The 23858-nt window shown below is 30.5% G+C and overlaps 2 protein-coding genes across 3 annotated transcripts in view; both read right to left on the reverse strand.

Annotated features, from left to right (window-relative positions):
- Window positions 1–1377: 1377 nt before the first annotated feature.
- On the reverse strand, window positions 1378–4057 carry LOC136988970 (frizzled-4-like). Its single transcript, XM_067286990.1, has one exon. It carries the CDS (start codon window positions 3294–3296, stop codon window positions 1626–1628), a length of 1671 nt encoding a protein of 556 aa, XP_067143091.1. The 5' UTR covers window positions 3297–4057; the 3' UTR covers window positions 1378–1625.
- Window positions 4058–4648: 591 nt separating this feature from the next.
- Reps (RALBP1 associated Eps domain containing) overlaps window positions 4649–23858 on the reverse strand; it is a 58733-nt gene continuing 39523 nt past the window's right edge. The window contains exons 11-21 of one of the 2 annotated variants that reach the window (XM_067286885.1): window positions 18593–18685; window positions 17930–18014; window positions 17751–17816; window positions 12480–12573; window positions 8295–8443; window positions 8123–8187; window positions 6665–6805; window positions 6558–6600; window positions 6437–6486; window positions 6232–6365; window positions 4649–6155 (exon numbers count right to left, since the gene is read on the reverse strand). In XM_067286885.1, coding sequence (XP_067142986.1) covers window positions 5987–6155; window positions 6232–6365; window positions 6437–6486; window positions 6558–6600; window positions 6665–6805; window positions 8123–8187; window positions 8295–8443; window positions 12480–12573; window positions 17751–17816; window positions 17930–18014; window positions 18593–18685 — 1089 coding nt within the window. In that variant the 3' untranslated portion in view covers window positions 4649–5986. The remainder of the gene's footprint in view (window positions 6156–6231; window positions 6366–6436; window positions 6487–6557; window positions 6601–6664; window positions 6806–8122; window positions 8188–8294; window positions 8444–12479; window positions 12574–17750; window positions 17817–17929; window positions 18015–18592; window positions 18686–23858) is intronic. The other variant, XM_067286894.1, reaches the window with a different exon arrangement.

Below are 23858 nucleotides of genomic sequence, written 5' to 3' on the forward strand. Positions count from 1 at the left end.
ACTAGAGACCAGATATTGTTTTGCCATCGAGCGTTTGATATCGTGCTATCGCCACTATCTCTCCACCAAGCTGTCCTCACGTTGTTACTAATCACGATCCGTTGTGATTAATTACAGACTTTCGTGAGCCATCCTTCCGGCGGTCACGTGGACCCAAACTTTTTTATATTTTTTAAAGTAAACCTCTATAAATAGAACAGTTTCGTTCACCTATACTCAAAACGTTGTTTATACCGAGTTTAACCCCTGTTAACCCACAGGCTATTCGGTGCTAGTGAGAAATATCTTCAGTGTGGCAGTTCCATTATGGAGCCAACAGCGATCATTAATCAACAGGCGAACCTGTCAAGAGCCAAATCAATTTGTTAGTTTTTTTTTTTTTTAATTTTTTCCGTTCGTAAACGTATCTCGAGTCCCAAAGTTTTAATCATTTCTTCATCTTTCCGGCAGCCATTTTTTTTTCATTCGATTCTGACGTAGTTACGTTTCGTATTACGTCGTGGGTTACGGTTCACAACAGTCTATTTTCATCTTTTATTGGCTGCACTCGCATCCCGGTGTGGTTGGTAGTGAAGTAACTACTGGCAAACACGGAGGGACGATCTTACTTTCCCGTAGCGCCAGGGGGGAGGAGTAAGGACATATTTTATGCATTTGGCCTGCGTTACCCGATATCTACTGTAAGCAATACGTCAGCTGGGTCTGACTCCTTTGCAAGGTCCCACACTTCGGCATTAAATGAGATCGCGGAAGCGTGGAGAAAACTGTTAGCGTGTTAATGTAGCGTCGTCCTTCGTGATGTACCTGAAAAAGGGGGCATTTAATACGACCTCCTCCATTCAGACGCGATCTTTATGGAAGTTTAAGTAATTGGTAGCGTAATAAATAGAATACCCGACTGAGGCCCGAGGGGTAAAGTATTTTTTAGTGAGGCATCTGCCATACAGATGTAGCGGAGGCAGGTGATTTAATTTTCTAATGGCTCTATCTCTTATAAATCGTGCGTGCCCAGTTTTCCGTATTACGCACTTGTTGCACAGTTGATTTATGGAACCGCGCGAAGTCCGAAATTGCCAAAAAATATCCAATTATACAAGAATTTCTTCTTATATCGGGGTTATTTTTTTACGACGAAGCGAGGCGTTTCCTCTTCAGATTCCTCACAACAAAGCATAGGGGATGTCGTAAATTACGTTTTATAAGATTTCGTACAGATAAGACAGTCAACTGACCATTTTCTGGCGTAGATTTTCGTGATTTTTCGAGAAAAAGAAGAAAATTATTCGATTAAATTTAAACTTTAAATAATGCAAAAAGTATTTAGGAGGTTGCTAAATATAGTGTGGAGAGAGTGGAAGAAAGTAAACACGTAAAACATTCTCTCTAGCTTAACATTGATTTATTTAAAAATCATGTAAAAATATATATGTATATACATATTTATAATTCTCGCGCTATTTTTAAATTACAGGTAAACACACTAATTTTAAGGCATCGGGAAACGTACACGTATACAATTTTTTTTTAATGAACTGTACCTATTAATAAAAGTACACGGAATAGGAACAAATTGGTACATTTGGTTAAAGGTTCTGTTTACACTTTTTAGTCATTGAGCTAGTTTTTTAAACGGTAGTTTCGTTGCCACTTTTGTTTAGTGGCCTCTTGCACCTATCTACCACCAACCGTTGTTTCTGTGGCACCATGTGGATGTACATGGGCATTGGCCTTTCTTTTCCATTAAATCTGTTATAAAACTTCTTCCATGTGTTCAAAGGGCTCTTACTAGACCATATCCATAGCCCCGTAGTTATGCCAACCACCAACGACATGAAGATCTCTAGCGTAAACACTTCCACATTTGGCCTGCTGTTGGAACCCGCTGCCAGCCACTTGTCCCTGGAGTAATATTCGTAAAAGTTTGCAGCCAGCACGCACAAGGCCGGTACTATATAAAGTACCGCAAAAATACCAATTCTGATGGTTAAAATATCTAATTTTTCCACTTTGCAGCAATTGTTGCGGTGGTGTATGTGAAGGGCTGGCGAGTGTTTTGATTTTAATATATAATATAGTCCAGCGAGTAGGAAGATGGAACCGATGATCAGGTAAACAAATGACGGGACGATGACGAAACCGAGTAAATTTTGAGGGCTCTGATTGCCTACGTAACAAGTTCCGGTCAATTCGTCGGCGTCGACCACTCTCAAAACTAGTATGGCGATGGTTTTCAGGGTGGGGAGTGACCAACCGAACATATGAAAGTAAGTACAACGTCGTTGGATAGCTTCGTTGTTCCACTTGAGACCCACCGAGAGGAACCACATGATGGTTAGAATAACCCACCAAACCGCGCTGGCCATGCTGAAGAAGTAAAGGAAAACAAAAATGATGGTGCAATTGATATTATCCAGGCCTTCCTGGATCAAGATGGGTACTCCGTGCTGACTGTCCTCGTGACAGGAAACCTCTTCCCGCCCCGCCACTAAACGTATAAAGTAGGCAACACTGTAAACGTTATACGTACCGCTTATGAATACTATGGCCCTCTCCGGGTAGCGGAATTTGGAGGAGTTGACGAGGAAGGTAAAGACGGTGAAAAGCGTGGAAAGGAAACACAAACCGGACCATACCGTAACCCAAATCTCTGCAAAGTTCTTGTTGTCTCGACTGAATAACACTTCGGCGTCGCACGTTTGGGCGCAACGCCCCGTGCGATTGATGTAGTAGAAGCTTTCGACTTTGTATCCACTGCACAGTCCGTAGTGTTGGCTGTAACGATGCCTGTACGAAGGCTTGGTAGGCACGTTAATGCCTCGATCGGCGAAGCGTCTCGAACCGTAACCGTGAAGTTGGTGATGGTCTTGTCCCGTCGGTTCCGGTCCCTCCATACACATGTGTACGTCGTTGTTTTCGGACGGAAACTTGCTACACTCTAGAGCTGAAGGCCAGGGAAAACCAAATTCCTGTAACACCGGTTGACACCTGGCCTTAACGTCCTCGCACAGAGGAGCGCAAGGTCCTATAGTCTGTGGCACCTTTTCCGTGCACATAGGAACGTAAATGGAGCACAGAAAAAAACGTAACCTGGACGAACAGCCGTATTGTATCAGAGGTGTGAAAGTCTGCAATTGCAGCTGGGCGTCTTGCTGAAGCTCGTGTCCCACTAAGTTGGGCATTCCGGTGACATTATAACCCAAATCCTTGCACATCTCTATTTTGATCGGTTCGCACATCGGTGCCATTTCCGTCGCGGAAACCGAAACCGCCAAGAAGGTTAACAGCAACGGAAACATTTTCGCTGTTTGTAGCCGTACGAAGGGACCGAAACGAATGGCCACACGTCACACCAAGCAGGCGCCTCGGACGGCTCTGAGCACCAACTTTTAACTTGCTCCCCGGTCGGTCCGTGCATCTATTATCACTAGCCAATGGGATGGAGCCGTGGCCACACCCTTCTTCCACCCCACAATCTTCCTCTTAACGAGACTTCTGATATATTGCTTGGCGTGTCACGTGACCGGTGATGTATGCCGGAGGCCATGCGTCCCAAGTAGTTAACTAAACAGTTTACGGTCTCTACGTTCGGTCGTTATTATTTTTTTACGACGGGGAGGAGATCGTTCGCATCGTGGTCTTCTTTAAAAATCTCCACACGCCGTACACCACCAGAAATACCTAAAAAACCCGGTACGACTTTATGTCCTTTATAAAAGCAACAGCCGAATTGTAGCCAGTGCACGACCCGACGTTAAAGAACGATTTGGCACGACTTTACAACGCACGAGGACCAGTACGACGACGTCACTTTATAAAAAAAGAACACCGCGCAAGCGGCACGTCTTACAACCGGTAATTTTCCAGGTATTACGTGTGTTACTAAGCAAATATAAGGCTAAAAACATGTCATCATGCATACCATGACAGCCTAATTATAACTCAACGCCGGGTTAATAACGATGTACCCTTCAACCGGACCGTTAGCGCAGGCCTATTATTTACCGATCTCGTTTGGTAAGTGTTTATCTGTCAGCCCGAAACTTCTGATACACTTTAAAAAAGTTCAAAGATGGAGGAACGACTCTTCCCCCTCCTCGCGCGGAATTTTTTAAATGATTCAGATAAAAAAAAAGTAAAGGGGAGGGAGGGAAATGCATACCGAAAGCAACTAGTCGATCGACTGTTATCGAATCGTTAAATGGGATTTTATGGGTGTGTTTACGACTTCGGATTTTTACGCTTTGTATATATAATGCAGTTTTTAAAGCCCGTTTCGAACGTGTAACGCATGTTCGATCCGGATCCGGCATAAAAATGCGATTAAACTCGACAGGAAACTAACGTTTCATTAAGTAACATTAATGTGCCGTACATTTTCTAAGTTTGCTGGATTTACAGTTAACACTACTAAAGTTTGGCACGTGAAAGTGGATTATAGGACGCATCACGTGGTATATGTAGAGATAAACACTACTTCCTTCATCCTCGTGGTTTCTGTGCATGATTAAAAGGGGCACGTGGCTTATGCTAGTGTGCATTTCCTCATCTGGATAAGCGTTTCTGGCCTTTAGGACGGCCAGGAAAGGTGTATTAGAGTTTAACATTAAATTGTAGTGATTAGGGGTATAAAAACTGACAACTCAAGTAATTCAAAATTAAATGTATATTGTAACAAAAACGTAGTGATGTTTTGCATTGTATTTTAAGTATGCAACGTATAGAAAACAATTACAAACAGCATAGACCACTGGTCTTTAACAAGCACTTACAGTATATTTTAAATAAGCCATAATATTCACTTACTAAAACAGCACTTTTTTTTTGTTTTTTTTTTGGTTTAATCTTCATATATTTTGAAACATGGCAGAAATCCACCTTAAACACTCCGTTATACATCAGGCACTTTTTTTGTCGACAGTCACAATTATTTTTTAAATCTACATTTTGAGCATTTATTGCTCGACACATCGATGTACCGCCGTAACGTTGTCTCTTCTGGAAAATTGTTGGTCCGTACCCGGGGGAATGTCTGAACCGACGTTGCTGTATATCCTTACTTTCTTTTTTTAAAATTCTGAGCTGCATATATACTGTATATATATATATAAACGCGTGTTTATATATATCTCGAATTACAACACTTGTCAACAAATCAACGGGTAAATCAACGTCACGTTAAATCTTTGGTTAACTTCGCACTGTAGCCGTGCTTTTCGGACCCATGTCAGTGGCCCAATGCTCTGGCTGCCACCCGAAAAGCCTCGACTACACCCTCAGATATATATATATATATACTTTTATATATATTGTTCATAAACTATAAGAATTAATGATCAACAACCGAGTTACACAAAAAAATTTGAATTTCTTTGTTTACAGGAGACAATTTGCTTCTGTGAAATTTAAATATTAATATAATGGTGTTAACATAAAATTAAAGAACAAGCAGTCTTTGAGGAACGGTTAGAGTTCCACCGTGATGGGATGTCGAGAGAGATGCCCGAAGACCCCTCCTTCTGCGGCATTTGTGGATCTAAGATTACCACGGAGGACTTTCGACCGCCGTCGAGTGGCAATACTTTTTCCCTTATTGATCCTGGCTCTGTGATAGTGTATTTGGGCGAAAGCAATTTACCTGTAGCAGTGTATTTTAATACAGATTGTTTTCTTTGAAATGTTACGGTGCAAACAAGTAAGTCTAAGTAACAATTAAGCATGGTAACAACAAGTAAGCCTAAGAAAAAGGCAAACAGATAATGACAATCTAAAACTGTTGATGTCACAAATTTCATCTTTTGGTTACTTGGATAATTGTTTGATCTGTTGCGATGGAATGATATATTTTTATATATATATATAATATATTTTGGATTTTTCTCTCCGAGATGGTCGGGGATTAAATATTCCTTATTCTACCTCTTTAAAGGCCTCCGACGGGACAAGTCTTTCTTTATACATGTGCATGGTGACTAACATCTTTTGTTTATTAAGAAAAGGGCTTTATGTGTTCGAGCTGAATTTCCAGGGCAATCCGTTCTTCCATTATTTCAGATAATTCTTGATTAAGTTCGCTGTTGAGGAGAGAGAGCATCATGTTCCGCTCTCGATGCGCCCTGATGGCAGACTGTATCTCTCTCTTGTCTCGTGGAACAGAACTGCAGAGAATTTACATTAGATTTTTTTAAATTGATATTACTCCAAAATAAATCTAAATGCAAAAGAGTGACTTACGTGATGGTAGTGGCGGCGAGTGCGAGAGGAGGAGCCGAAACGTGGCGTCTTCTGTCCATCAGTGCGTCTTCCGGATGCTCTATTTCGACCAGTAATGCCGTATTGTCGTCAGTCGGTGATAGAGATGTTAATATCTACAATCAAACAGAGGAAATTAGTAATAAATTCTCGGCTCTAATACATATTTTAAATTTTAAACACCTACCTCGTCAGAAAAGTTCGTCAAACCACTCGATGCATTAATTGGCACGCTATCTATAAAATGAAAAACAGAATACTTAATATTGCATATAGTTATGTTTTAATAAACTGAAATAAAATCTTACTTGTGTGTGTAAAAGGTTTCTTATAAATTTCAAATGCACCTGACTGAAAGACAAAGAATTTTAATATCATTGTATAATCACTTTCATTTTCGTAGTAGTAAAATTACCTTTAACTGAGGTTGGGAATTTGCACCGAGATCTGTACCAGATTCGTCAAATTGAGTAAAATCGGCAAAATCGGTATTATCGTCTTGGATTAACTGAGATTCTTCGGATCCAAGTGCCCCAATAAATTTTTTGGGTGTTGCCTGAAAATAAATGCTGTAAGTGCCAACTGAAACATTCTGGATGGTTTCTTTAATTAAAAAAACAAAATTTGATTTCATACCAAAATCATTTTACAAACACACTAATTGGCACACAATTAATGCAAAACTGGCCATACACCTATAGCTCAGACAGTATGTAAATGACTAGTCATGGTACAGTTGTATGCCAGGTAATATTACCCAAATGTCTTAAAAATCACAACCTCAGTATCCTATAAAAAAAGATACTGAGGTTGTAATTTTTAGGACATTTGGGGTGCAGAGGATGCAGAGGCTGTGTTCAGAATTTTCACTTTACTTGTTGTTTAGAGGTCTTTAAATAGTAGGCAAGCCCATAAGATGCAGTCAAAGATATTAGGTGTAAGGGAAGTGCAATTCACTTTTCAATAGGATTCTGGAAATCATCGAGGCCATAATGCAAGGATCATTTACAATAAAAAGCTCAGAATTAATGAAATAGCATTATTTTGTAACAATGTATCTGTATTATACTAATTTTGGTATATTATAATTTATATACGTTGTATATACTGTATGTATATATAACAAACATGTAGTCTGTTTAATTATTGCTTTTTAACTTTACTGATTTATATAAGAATGAAAAAGAAACTATGCTAAGAAAGTAAAAAGATTTTTCTAAAATTAACTGATATAGTTTCTTCAGAAACTTTTTCTGTAATTTAAAAGTTTTACAGAGGATATAAGCTATAGGATCTGTTTGATTCGTTGGGATTAGAGTCTGGATATAGTTGGCACATATCCCAACCATATCCAGACCCTATATATGATAATGAATATACATATATAAATAAATTATTGATTCTTAAAGTATCAGCAATTCTGATTATACTTGTATATAATTAATTAGCATTTTACTATAAAAAATATGTTCATACTACACTTTATGACACAATATTTTTAAGAAATGTCATGAATTTGATGAATTTCACCATTTGTATCATGAAAGTTTTGTTTCAGACTGATTGTACAAATTATAATTATTATATAAAAATTCTTTCTTCATTTAACATATATTGAACTCAAAATCAGCCTTGACAAATATGACGTACCAAGAAGTTTCTATTGGTCAATTAATAATAAAATTAAAAAAAAAAAAAAACTATAAAAATGTTCTGTTAACATCACTTGGCACACATGCATTTCACAAATGATTTTCATATACAATGAGATAGAAAAGAATATTTGGAATAGCAGGTAATTTGGCATTTATTTACTGTACTTTATGTTTATATTATATTATTAAAGAGAAAAGAGCTAACATTCCATACTTACAGTACTTGGCGACATCCTTGGTGGCACAGCTGGAGGTACACCAAGAAAGTGTGGTACTGTTTTACCTACAGAAAAAAATCTGTGTAACTCACTGTTGTATTTGCTTTAAAATTTTGTCTATCATCATCATCATCAAAATTTTCTTTTATTTTTATACTGAAAATCAACTTACCTAACCTATTTAAATCTAAAGAGGAACTTCTGGCATGATTGTGTCGTGGCCTAGGCGGAGGTGGCGGCGGCGGCTCTTTCTTAGGACCCTGTGGCAAATTCATAATATTCTGTGTAGTGGTATTACTGCTACTTGTACCAGAAAAGGAACTGAAAGAAAAACAAACATAAAATTAATTGTGAAAATTAAATAATCTTTCAAAGACTTTATAATTAATTTCCGATTCAAGTTAATAAAGACAAAACACTTTGTAAAACTATATACAGAAATTCTTTTAAAATTAGTGATACTCTTATCAGTTAGAGTATATTACACAAATATGTTAAATAAAAAATTATTCAAGATTGTATTCAAGGCTGTATTGTAATTTATTGAATGGATATCTCATTACAAACAAACAAAAATTTATGATTACATAAACACAAATATTCTTACTGCCTTTTTAAATTTAGATTACTGGTTGAAACAACATCAAATATTTACCTTTAGTCCAAAAACTAATTGCCAAAACTACACATTATGAACCAGTATATTAATTTCATATTAATAATACATTGTAATTGTATCTTGAAAATTAAAGAAACAGTAACTTTTTGTTTATAGAATTTTCATAAAACATTTCATGTGCCAATCAAAATGCTTTTCCTGAGCTTTTTTTGAATGTTTCTCACATCTTTTTTTGAATGGACACCGAGTTTCATGTGTGGCCATTATTTTGTTCATTTTAATTTTAAAATATGAAGCATTTATCATATAGAAGTTGAAAAAAATTATTTGAAAAAACTCTGGTTTATATACTATCAAGAGCAGTATAGAATGTTTTTATTTAACATTATTTTATTTTTAATTTATATAATAAAATAGTGTAAATCAAACATAAAAATCATACAGAACTAATTTTAATAATAAAAAAAATATATATATATTTTTCAGTAATTCAAGTTATTTAATACAATTAATTACAATTTTAAAATAAGAATAAGAGAATATTTCGTTATACAGATTTTGTACATATTTATAATAAGACAAAGTAAACAGCAAAATAACATGCTTATTATTGTAATTTCGTGAAATAAATCTGTACTTTGATTAACTATACTTTTAAATTTCCCAAACAAATTACTTTAATAGCTATTTAAACGTATTTAAAAATTCAAAGGGGAAAAAATAAATAGCATTTAAAATATTAAAATTAGGAAATGAAACCAGAATGTTTGTCTATCAGGAAATAAAATGATTAAAAAGTTTTTTAGACTGAAAAGTCAGAAGATAAATTAACATTTTAAAATACTACTTCTGGAGCATTAAAATCACCGAGAAACTATCTTAAAAGATTAAAAATCAACAGATGATTGCAATATGAGTAGAAATGATATAGTCTGGAATTATCACATAAAAGGAAGGAACTTATAAATTTATAATAATGTTTTGAAATTGCTTTGATTAGATATTATTTCATTTCTTAAGCAGCCTAAAGCTAATATCAATTGTCTATTTTATGGTAATTTCATAACTGTGGCAAAGAATCTTTATATTGAATAATCAAATAATAACTTTAATAGTAACTGGATACTTTAATAGAAACATAATTCTTATCACTTAACCCTTTGCCACCTGAGCCCTTAAGCATTTAGTCTGACTTAAGATTTTAGATTAATATGCAATTTTACTTCCCTTTCACTTAACACATTTACAAACAAGATAGCCTATTGTATCACAAAAAATGTGAACAGGTAATCTTATTTAGAACTTTTTTTTATTGTTAAACATTATTTACTATGAAAGAAAAGTTTATCTCCAACTCCATTAATGCCAGTGCCATAAACATGTCAAAACATAGACATATACCATTTGGTTAATACAATTTAACCAGCATATCCATATATTCAAATGTTTCTGGTTATTCATCAGAAATGTTTTTGCTTTCTAGAAGTTAATACAGCTAGAATGGTTACATATTCAAAATTAGAAATTAGAATGGTTAAAAACTAAAAAATAAAATATTTCACACATACAAAAAGAGCTATCATTTGTTCGTCACAAGATACATCTAGAGGAGGAATTAGAAAAATACAAATTTACATGTTTTTTGGAAGAAAGTAACTGAAAACTTAAATCATATTTAATCAGATAGAATAAATAATAAGATTAAGTATGTGAAAGAAAACCATATGAAAATATTTAGCTTCTATATCAATATGTGAATATCAAATTACAGATTTCTATCAATTAAAACTATTCACAATCTGATAAGGACAAGTTTGAAGTTATACAAAAGGTAGGGATATATATTTTGAAACTATCCAACAGAGAACAATATCAAAGCCTTTTATTATGTTTCCATTTATAATTTGTTAGAGAAAAATGTAACTACTCAGAAGCTAAAAACCTTCTGCCTTTAGCACAACAAATCAAAAAAAAAATTTAAGCACTATGAAACAGGCTAAAGATAATTTAGGAATTAACAAATAATTATTTGTTATGGATGTGTATTTGTTCTGATAACCTAATCTTATTTAACCATATCAAAATATTAATTCCTACGGTGCAACTCAATTAGACGAAATTTGGGGGATGCTACTGGGATATAAGGATTTTTCGACCTATTTTCAAAAAAATAGTTAAGTGCATGGGTATCCACAGAAAATTTTCCAGGGGGACAAGGCTTGGAGACAAATAATTAAATCAATAAATTTTTATTTATTTAATTTTTTGGGTATTCCTCCCACAAAAAGATTATAGAATACAAAATTGCATCAAAGCATCTCACAGTGTAAGGTTTACATATTTCAATCACCCACTTTTATGATTATAATCTGTAAAATTCTTTTACTCAATCCCAGGAGGAGGCAAGTATCTCATTTGCCCTCTCTGTGGATGCCCATGGTTAAGTGTTTTGAAAAGGGCTAATGTGTGTTATACAGGAACTTACATAGTTTAATATATTTTATTGTTTTAATTTTTGTATTTAATAATCTATTATATGAAAATGTAAATTATTAACTAATCTAGTTTTGAGTATTTAACTGTTCTAGCTGGAGACAGTTTCAAGAAGACCAAAAATATATCTGGTTTGAATAAAATATTTTGGTTGCCTTAACCAAGCAGTATATTCATACGTTTTGAGATGAATCAGTACCATTTAGTTATCTCTAAAATTTTATATTTTTATAATGAATTCTTGTTTCTATGAAATGTGAAAAATTGCCTGAATCAACAAACAAAGATAGATTAAATATTTGTGAATTGATTATAAGAGTATTTTAAATTAATACAATATACTAACAAAGACATTTGTTAGTTAATAAATACTGTATTTGCTGACATATAAGAAATACTCCATTTTCAGATGGTATTTTTCAAGGAAAAAAAAAATCTCTTATATGTAGGCAAATACAGTACTTTCATAATATAATTTTGGTTGTTAGCACGATATTGAATGAGAATTTAACCTAATTTCTCAGCTATTTAATACTGAGAATGTGTTTTGAGTCAACTAGCTTTATATAGTATGGATTAACTTGCTTACAAAATAAACTTTAAATGAAGAATTTATTCAGGATATTTAAGAAAACCTAAAACACACACAGTAATACACAAAAGCTATAAGTCAATTTGAACTCAATATTCATTAACAGTAAAAATAAACACAGAGAAAGTAATCTCTAAAGGACAGCCATAATTATTTTTAGAGGAAAGAAAGGGTATACATCAGTATTGAGTGATTTTGAATTGAAGTCTCTTACCTTCTTCTGGTTTCCGAGGAAGCAAGTGAAGGCATAGGAAAAATTGTGCATATGAGACAGTGTTAGAGCAAAATTATCGTGTGGTACAAAAAATACAAAGCACTGCAATATCAAAAACTGTGCTTCTTAAATGAATGAACAGTAACAATACAAATTTGGAGTAGATGTGCAAAAATAAATATTTTATATAAAATTAAAATTAGTACCGCTTTCTTTATAATTAATTTTAATTTGTAAAATTTATTTACACTATTAAAAAAATCTATTAAAATTATTATTCATTTCTATTAAAAAATAAATACAAAATCAATAAGAAATAAGATTTGAAGTGTAACTATTACATAAAGATTTACATTTAATCATAGAAATTTGATACGATAAAACAGGGTTCGTGGAAAACAAAATGGAAAAAATGGCCAAATATTGGAGTTTTTATTACCTGGCAGAGACTTGAATATTGGCAGATTCGACATTTGTTTCTCCGGCCTGCAACGAATTTTGAGATGGAGGAGGAAGCGCACCTGGTGCTGGAGCTATGAAAAGAACATTTCAAATCATTCTGAATGTAACATGTTTCAAAATGCAAAAAACACACTAAATCTCTGTTAATTATATAATAATATTTTAAAGCAATTTTATTATTATTAAGATAGATAAATATAAAGGGAAATTAAATCTAGTCAGAAAGTTTTTTGAATATCCTCTTACAAGATATTTATTATAACATCTTCCAGGTTTAATCTTAAACTTTAATCGGCCATTTGACATTTATGTTACAACACTAAAACCCTGATTATCAGAGGTTCTGCATTATCCGAGGCAAACCAATACGTGAATGCATTACTTTTGTACTGTAATTCACAAAAGAAAGCTTATAACAATAGCATGTATTATAAAAATGATTTGTTTCTGTTAATTTTTATCATTTAACTTCAATGCAAAACGAATTATTCACATTAAAATGTAACTATAACACAATAGTATACATTTTTTTTCTTAAAATTATTGTTTTTATATTGATTAAACTCACTTAAAACAATACCATATATATATATATATAATGTTCATAATTTTTTTTATCTGAAATAGATGTGGTTTTCTATTTTATTAACAGTAGCATTGGTTCACATTACCTCAGATAATCAAAGTTCTACTGTATCAGAACTGTGAAATGTGTAAACAATGTAAACAGTCAGTGCACTGGATATGACAAAATTATTATTATTATTTAAATTTCCCATTTCTTGATAGGGGAATGCCCACAAATCTCGTAGTCCAGTTGAAGGGATAGGAGGTAAGTCAGTGCTATCATTGGTCACTACAACGGGGGAGGAGATTTGTGTCTGATCAGGTAGATTAGCTTCTTAAAAAATTTTTCTGCATTTCAGTTCTGGACAGGTATATGCATCTACCAAAGCTATAGCATATACCACAGGTATGCTATAGCTTTTGTTAACTGCTTATAATAAATGTATAAAAATAAACAATTAATTAATTATACAGTTCTTATGATATTAAAAATAGATTAGATATTTAAAAAACTGCCATAATATATTGTATCACAACTTGTAAATTTAAGTTATAAAATACGATACCTAACTTATGTAATTTAAATAAAGGAATACTTTTCACCAAACCAACTGTAACATAATTATTAGTAAAATGTAATAAGATTCATATTTTTTTAAATTTTATTTTACATAAAGTTAAAGAATTTATTATTACAAATATCATCAACAGTTTATATTCCAAATTTCTTTTTATAAAATAAAATATATTAATAAAGCAATCAAATTTTTGCTGGTCAAAAGAACCGACTGGGTAACATGACCTTAGCTCCTTTCAGTAACCCAAAAACAATATATAATTATTAATAAATAGCAAATAAAAACAGACATTGTAATTGTAAGATTTATTGAGACAACAAAAATGTAATTGATGGATGGATGTATGTATGTACGTACAATGAATATATAAATAAATATCTGAGTTATATCATTTTACAAGCAAACCAAAATTATGCAAAGAAATAAGCATTTATATATGTTTTATGCTATAATTCTTTCAAAATTAAAGATTTTCTGATTTGATTTTGAATACATGTCACACATTCTAAATTTCCATTCAAAGACAAAGATTAATACGATAATTTTTTAAATTATGAATTGTGGCACTATTACTTCCATATATATTACTATGCTTCTCAAATTCCAATAATGTATTATCAATTTAATAATCAATTTTCAACATTCTGAAGCATTTTTGTTCTCCATAGTACCTTAATTTTTAAAATCTGTTTGTATTTGTGGATAATGTTTCAACGAATAATGTCGAAAATATGATGTTGGAAGATGACTTTCTACAATATATACAATGAGTATTCTGTTTATTAATGTTAATGAATTTAATAAAATAAAATTTAAATATTTCAGTTTTACACTAGTACTTTCAACAGTTTTTTGTATTGGTCATACTCAGGCAAATTCGAAAATCAAATGGCTCATTACAGAAAAAAAAAGAAAAATCAACAAATTTATTTTAAGGTATACTTAATTTTAAAGAAGCTTAAAATTTAGCAGTGTAAATAGTACTCGGGCAAAATTAATGAAAATTGGAGAAAGAATGCATAAAAATACACAAATGAAAGTGCTAAAGGAACAAGAATAGAGCTAAGCCAAAGATGTAATCACTTTAAAATACCAACTAGCAGAACACACAAACTCAACCTAAGCAGCTGATAAAGGGATATCCAATGCTCTGGGAATTCTAGAGTAGGACAGTTGCATGTGTCATTGGCAACAGCTCATAACACCTTCCATATGTAGAGTTATTTAATGTTGGAACATGACAGAGGAGTTGTATTTCTGTCCAAACAGACTCAAATGCAGATAAGGCTGCCCTAGCCAACTCAGTTGTGTTTGGTCTGCTTTACATCTATATGACATTCATTATTCTTGACATGGTCTCGATGTACTGATGCAAGAATTTCCAGCATTGCACTTGGTGAAATTGTATAGGTTCCAGACTTTTCTATCAAATAATTTCAATAACAAAAAAATTAAAATTCTAAATGTTTCAAAAATAACCATTATTATTAAAAAGATTTTGTCTATAGAATTTAAACTTTGAATCAACTTCATTCTTAACCAAGTTTCATTTAATACTCCTTATATCATCTCTTCTTTACACTTTACTCTTATAAAAATCAAGTGGATACTTCATAATTTTATTCAATTTCCACTTTTTGTGTTTTTATTCTATTAAGAATGAGTGCACTACTTTATTCTATCTCAATTTTCTAACTCTGTTTTCTCCCTAATACTTTGACACTTTTGTATCTCGTCAACAAAGCCTGTTTCTATTAAATATTAATAAGCTATAATGTAGAAGAGAATAGCACACACAAGGAGTACTGTGATGGTTTCTCTTTCTTTCATTTCCAAATAATGTGTTAACAAAAACTCCAAAGCACCTTAAATTCGGTACAGAATTTATTCACAAACTGTTTTCAACTTTGTTTAAATGTCATCTTCAGGTTCTAATGATGGAACAAATATCAAATAGAAAAACAAAATACAAAACTATTCAACATATACATATTTTTGTGTGTGCAGGTGTTGAATGTGTAAATAGTAAATACAAAAATAAGATATAATAATGGTAAATATATAAGAATAAAATATTTGAAAATACTTGAAACATATAAAGCTATTATTAAAAAGGACAGCAATCAACAATAAGGACACAGCATATAGATCACATGTCTGGAGGGAGTTATTTGAAGTCAAATAGTAAGCTTCTATTATTATTATTAATTATTATTATTATATTCCCTGCTTACAATTTTATTCATTTCTGTATTTTATTTCTATAATTTATTTTAATTTATATTTCATGTAGTACATCTTATCCTTATATTTTAAATCTTATTTTATGTATTTACCATTATTTTATCTTATTTTTATATTTATATTCAACACCTGCACATGCAACAAATGTTATGTATCTGCCAAATACTTTTGAATTTTGTTTTTTCTATTCAATTTTTGTTCCATTCCATTGTTAGAACCTAAAGATGACATTTAAACAAGGCTGAAAACAGTTCCATCAATAAATTTTGTTTGTTCTGTACTGAATTTAAGGTGCTTTGGCATATTTGATACTAAATACATCTACTAGTTAACATGGTAAAACAAAAATCACTATAACATATTAAGGAGTAAAATGGCACTATGGATCAAACACTAAATAAATCAAATTATCTATAATACGTCAAAGGCAAAATAATTGGAAGGAGAGAAAAGATTTGTGAAGTTATTAGAGATAACAATATGCAAACGAACCATGCAACCACCAGTAGCAAGTGTATTTTATTTCAGATAGACTCTGGTCTTTTCATTTCCTGTCCTTAATGGAAAGGGATGTAATAATTTGTAAAGAAAACAAATTGATAAAAATGTAAAGGAAAGAGAGAGAACTAACAGAAATAAAGATAGAAATAAGCAAATGTTTGAGTGATTGGCCTGCAATTTGAAAAAATTATAGACCTATTAATTCCCACTGTTATCTGTCTGTCTTTCCTTAATCTTGAGAACAATGTTAGATAAATGAAATTCAAGACCAGTTATGGGAAGTTTAGGGGCAGATGGTCCCAATTAACTATATGTGAACTTATAGTGCAAACTGTAAGTCATGTTATTTCAATTCAAAAATTTTTACCTGAAAGGAGTTACAGATGACCAGCACAACTCTATTGCTAATGGAAAAGTATAATATACAGGGGCAAGCCACTACTAATTTAAGGTGGAGAGTATATATTTTAACTTAAATTAAAAATTGCAGCCCAGCATTGTGGCAATACCACAACAAATAATTACTCATTTCATATTAGTTTTCTCCAATAAAGCAATTTTGCAGATCAAAATTTTACAAAAATTGTTTTAGAGTAAGAAATACAATTTTAATTTATTAAAACCATATTTTTTATTACTAAAATTAGATTTTTTACAATAAGCTAAATTATACCAGATTTTTCCTATGGTTAGTTTCTGATTAAATTATTAAATAAACAAAGCTTATAGAATCAATCTCCATACAAACTTAGAATGTCAAATAAAATGAAATTACTGGTTTGAAATCTAGAGTTAGATTTTATCATCTTCACAATGTAAGTAAATGTACTGCACTTTTAAAGCCAACATAAACTCATTTCAAAGCACTTATACACATAAATGATTTGTCTTAACAGAAATGCAATTTTTACCATTCTGTAGTGCACATGAATTCTCAAACTTTTATTTCAGTTTATAACAGTTAATGTAGCAAAATATAAATATCTAGAAATAATTACTAGTTGGCACAAGACAAAAAGGAAAAGTTATATCCAAAAATCAACCCTCTCTTATGATTCTTTCATCTGTTAGTAATATCTAAATATGCCAAAAATGTTTTTATCTAATAAAAATCTTTTAAAATAATTTATTATTATTTATTCATATTACAAGTGTATTTGAGATGCTGATTGAATGCTTATTAATTAGAAGTATCTAAACCAGTCTTAGTTATCATTCATAATTTATTGTGAAATTTTCTTTATGAATAGTGTACATTTTGTTTCATTTATCTCTAAATTTTCTATTAGAAACCATACATTATCAAATCATTCTTTTTATGCCACATTATTAGCTGTACGAAATATAAATTCTCTTACCGGAAGGCTTACGAGGGATTGGTCTTTGAATAGCCTGAGAGGATATTCTTTTGGCTTCATTACATTCTTTAAATATCAACAAAAAAACAACATTATTAATAATTTTATCAACAACAATGCATTAGAAATATAAATGAGTTATTAAAAAAAGATAAATTATTTATTTTTTGCTATATCACCTGATGGCTTATCGACTTCGTTATACGATACAGGCTGACCATCGGGTGATAACCTTACCGCTACGGGATGAAGAATTCTTGGATCCTTTTTAATAAGAAAAAAAAAAGCATTATAAAATACTGGAAATGATACTGATTGATAGACATAATATTAATCTAAACATATACTTAACTATACTTATTTTTATATGGTTATTAAAAATAAAAAGAAATCAAATATTTTAGAAATAAGTTCACAATGGTGCACAAAATTAAAAAATTTGGGTTAAATACATGAGAAATAAGGAGAGCTTTACAGTAAAATATTTTGAATAAGCATTAGAATTATATTAAACATAACCATACATTAAATATTCCATAAAATTTAACATTTTCAAGGAACAAGAAGACACAAATGTTAGAAGAGTAAGGTTTAACAGGGTGCAAAGGTTCTTTCCCAATCTGTAATGAAGTTTAATTCATTACAGATCAACAACATAGAAAGAATCAGGTAAGAAAATGTTGGAAATAAAACATTAAGGGATGCACAACCAAGGATAAAGAGGCCTATAGATTCACTCCCATCCATGTCACAACAGAAACCAAAATAAAAAAGGGTTAGATTCTGCCTGATCTGACCTAATTTAAACTTCAAATAGATTATAAAGGAATACTTCAATTAACCTGTTCCACGGATGCTGCAGAAAAATCAAAGTTCACGGGCTTCATCCCGGGAGAAGATACGGAGCTCGTTGGAGAGTCATTAAACTTTGTCCACTAGACAGAAATGTGCAAACTGTCACATATCCAAAACATTACAATAATTTTGATTTTTTTGTTTTTTATTTTATTATTTTGAATATATTTAAATTATGATGATTCATTCAAATATTCATCTCATTTTCAAATAATATTTGCGATATTCGGATGGGTTCATTACTAATCTAAGTACATTTTTTTTTTTTCTTTGACATTTAGTAAGCAAAGAAGATAAAGATATTTTGTTATAATTTAAAAAGAATTATAGCAGATCTTTAAAAGATATCACTAATTTAATGTAATTTTTATTGTGAATTATTAAAAATTTGATACGTTTTAATATTTAAAATTATATTTGTACATCTCTTAAATACTCTATAATTTCTTTTTAGTTAAATCTAAATAACTATAATTATAATTTTAAGGAGAACTATGATTTTTAGGCAAGGGGAAGATGGTAATACATGCGTGTGATGATACATTTAAAAATACTACTCCAATTGGGAAGTTATAATGCATATTTTTCAAGAAATGATGGTATCTCAATTTGTAATTTTGTTGCTAATAAATAACTGTGATTAACTGGGATCAAACTAAATGGCAATTAATGGCAAACCAATGGTTCTTTGCATGATTTTGTACTTCTAAATTATTCTTTGCATAGCTTTCGTACTTCTAGAATTATTCTTTGCATAAAATGAGATGTTTCTATACCTAATTTCCCAATTCTTTTGTTCTATCTATGATTTTTAGATACAGATATGTGCTGCTTAATGACAGAGATTTTGTAAGATTATAGTGGAGCCAAAAAATCTGTAGCCATGTTTAAATGTGTTTAGATACATAAATATTAGTACTTATACAAGCTAAATGTAACAAAATGAATTAGTAGTAGACTATATCATACAGTTTAAGTATACTATGATTTATGCTTGTCTTCTCTCTCCGTTGTTAAGTGGCGCATACCTGTATCTGAATTTTAAATAAGTTTACAAAAGATATACACAACTTTTAATATATAATATTTAAATATATCCCACTAACCTTATAAAGCTTTGCAAAATTCAGTTTAACACAAACGTTTTCGGTACCCTTAGGACCTTCTTCAGGTGGAATTTAGAATGGAAAGATTTTCTCTACTCGAATTCCAACTGAAGAAGGTCCTAAGAGGACCAAAAAACATTTGTGTTAAACTGAATTTTGCAAAGCTTTATAAAATTAGTGGGATATATTTGTTATTGCCTTGTTTCTTAAGATGGATTTTATAATATTTAATGTTTCAAATTACAATCCTTAATTTACAATTTAAATAATTACTGTTGAACTATTCTGTTTATTAATTATACAATTAAAACTTTTCAGTTGTTTGATCCCAGTTTCGACATTTGGTTTTAAATATTTAAAATTTTAAAAATATAAATTTCTATAAATTTGGAATGGGATATAAATACAATTTGGAGCTATTGTTCAAAGCTTTATATGTGTGTTTTATAAATTTTAAATCATTTTGTTCCAATTTGAAAACATTACCATCAAATATTAAAAAATTAATTTTATTTTCACATTGCAATTGTATGATATACTAAAATATAACCTTGATTTTATATATAAAATCTTAAATTATTAATTAAATGTAAAAAAAAAAATTTCAGTCAATTTTATCAAATTAGCCATACTTTAGAAAATAAGTTTTAAATCCAAATTTAATTAATTTCAATAATAAAACTGAATTTTGTTGGGGTATGACTATCGCAAATTATATTAAAATATTTTCTATTAGCAAAGTAAATATAATTTCATACAACTTAGAAAATTCTCAAATTAATAAAATTCTTAAACTTTCACTAAATAATTTCATATTATAGAACTTTTGGAATATTCAGTTTTTATAATGAAACAAACTTGTGTATATATAAATTGTTTAAATTCTACCTTTAAATTATATAAAGTAAATTCCTTTTGAAATTTAATTGAAAATTTCAAATAACAATTTTTAATTATAAAATATCAATAAAATTTTAAAATTATTGGTATAACTACTACCTAAAAATTAATTACTACTTTAAAAAATATAACTTTTTTTAAATTCAAAAATCAATAAATTAATAATTCGTTAAAAATTAAATTATAAATTATTAAATAAATTGATTATTTAGTTTTATAAATTAACTCAAATAAATTTTTCCACAAAAATGTACGTAATTGAAGCTTCAAATTTTAATAAGTTGAGTTAATATTTTAAAAGTTTCCAATATTATACAACATAACTCGATACAGCAACTAAAAATTCTTTTATAAAAATACAACTCCTCTGAAGCAGTTTGTATAATTAGAAAAACAATTAAAAATTCCTTTAAATCTTTTTAATTTGTAGTTTGGAAACTACAAATACAACTAAACATTTATTTTATAATGTTTTATTTAAAAATATTACACTAAATTTTAACACTAGTGTTAAATTTTCTAAACGCTAATGTGTAGAATAATAAAATCCATTGAATAGTTTTCAAATGATATATTAATATATTAATGTTGTTTCACGATGCAAACTTTAGATTGACAACAATTATTTTCTAATATTCAGACATGAGATTATTAAATGAATATTTAATAACAAAACATTTGCGATATCCGTCCAAATTTTTTTGTGTATGTCTGTCATATTTTGTCAATTTTATAGAAGCTAAAATTTTTCAAATTTACCATAATGATAGTTTTTTAGCGATAATTGTAATGCCTTTCAAACAATTACTGTTAGATATATAAATGATAGTATATTTAAGTTTTAAAATAATTTTGTGTGAAAAAGTGATTAAAAAAAGGCAGTGAATAATCTATATAATAAAAAATTGTGAAAGAAAGTAAGGTTCATACAGTTATTTCAAAATATCCTATCTTCAAATTTATAAATAATTAGATATTGTACATTAATGTTTTAAATTTAAAAATATACTTAGTTCGTAACTTTCAACTGCTTTACTTCACAAACTAAGATAAATACTGATTTTTGTAGTAGTTTCAGACTAATGTAAGAAACACCTCTGAAGATGGACATGTTCTAACAGCATTTAGTTCTAAATACTGGTGAAATATAAATACATCAATTTTTCTATTATTATATTACTTTCAAGATTATCTGAATTCATTTATGGACTCCATTAAAATAATTGAAAGTTATGAATATAGTTGAATTGGCATTCAGACTTTGTAGAACATTACTACAAATTTTATAAGTAAACTATTTTAAAAATATAATATATTTGCTTCAAAAAAATCAAGATAATGTTTTAAATTTCAATGTAACTATTCTAGAAACTGGAGAGAATGCCAGAAATAAAATTCACATCTTAAAATGTGCTGCAGCAACAGATTTTAAATATTCAAACATGCTCAAGTGATAATGACATACAAACTTAGGATGAAAAGTTTCTTTCATTAAAATCTGTTTATATTAACTTAAAAAACTGTTAATTTATATTAAGGCTTATCAAATGTGATAAGCCCTAATATAAATGTACAGTTTTTTAAGTTACTATAATATGTTTAATAAGTATAAGGGCAAAAAGCAAATACAATATCATTAAATTCTTTAGGATATTTTATAAATTAATGACATTTGATTCACAGAAAGCAAAATAATCAAATATCAATGCAAGAAAAAAGCAATTTCTGAATAGATTTTTAAATTATGAAAATTATTTAATTCAAAACAAAAATAATTTAGAAATAAACATATGTAACAAAATAATTCATTCTGATTTTGTGTTTAAATAAAATATAATAAACTGTTACCGTATTTTAGATAATCTTATACATACAATGTATTTCTAAGTACTTTTTATTGGATCCATTCCTGTAGCCATTTATTTTATGATTAATGCATTAAATTTAAGTACGAGGGTAGTCCGAAATTAAAAGTACGAGCCAAAATTACACTAACATTTATAATTAAAGAAAATATTTAATACATTCTACAAAAATTACACACTTTTGTTTATTTCTCAACATAATCGCTTTAAACATTGAGACATTTATCCCAGCATGACACTAGTTTGAACATCCCTTCACAGTACCGTTGCTTGTCAAGTTTCCTGAAGTAGTCCAGAACAGTATCTTCCAATTCCTCCTGATCCACAAAGTGTTTCCCTGCCAAAAATTTCTTTAAAGGTCTGAATAAATGAAAATCTGACAGGGGGATAAATTTAGACTATATTGAGGATGTTGCAGGACCTCCCAATTCTGCTATGCCAACCACAGTTTGGTTTGAAAAATTTCTTTAAAGGTTCAAATAAATGAAAATCAGACTGGGGTTAAATCTTGATGTGTGGAGTATACCTTTAAAGAAATTTTTCATGGGGAAACGCTTTGTGAATCAGGAGGAATTGGAAGATACTGTTCTGGAAGATATGTTCAAGAAACTTGACAAGCAACAATACTGTGAAGGGATATTCAAACTAGTGTCGTGCTGGGATAAATGTCTCAATGTTTAAAGTGATTATGTCAAGAAATAAACAAAAGTATGCAGTTTTTGTGGAATGTATTAAATATTTTCTTTATTTATAAATGTTAGTATAATTTTGGCCTGTACCTTTAAATATTGGACTCTCCACACAATATCATAAAAATTTCTTGATTTCAAAACTCCAACACAAACCTAATAACCGGTGCAAGTCTATTTAATTTTCTACGGCAAACGTTTTCGGACTTCACTCTGGGTCCATTCTCAAGCCTAAATTCTCTTCCAGTCAGTGTTCAACAAATCGAATACTTAATACTCCTAATCAAGTGCCATTCGAAAATTCAAAATTGTTCCATTAGCTTCTGTAGAACATTTACCCGAAAAAACGCTTCCCAAGTTCACTTTATAAATCTTAAAAAGCTCAAACCCTTCAATAAAAAGACCAGCAATATCTTTCCTTTCCTTTACTCCGTATTCGCTTTTTGCAGTAGGGCCTGCCATGCTAGTGACAACTTCACTTCGTCTTTTGCATTTATCGGCTATTAAGGCCTTCCAATCATCCCAGCTGATAAATTCAAAAGACGAAGTGAAGTTGTCGCTAGCATAGCAGGCCCTACTGCAAAAAGTGAATACGGATTAAAGGAAAGGAAAGATATTGCTGGTCTTTTTATTGAAGGGTTTGAGCTTTTTAAGATTTATAAAGTGAACTTGGGAAGCGTTTTTTCGGGTAAA

This window comes from Centruroides vittatus, unplaced genomic scaffold (assembly GCF_030686945.1).
Source record: "Centruroides vittatus isolate TY-2023 unplaced genomic scaffold, ASM3068694v2 contig_1276, whole genome shotgun sequence".
NCBI classification, from domain to species: domain Eukaryota; kingdom Metazoa; phylum Arthropoda; class Arachnida; order Scorpiones; family Buthidae; genus Centruroides; species Centruroides vittatus.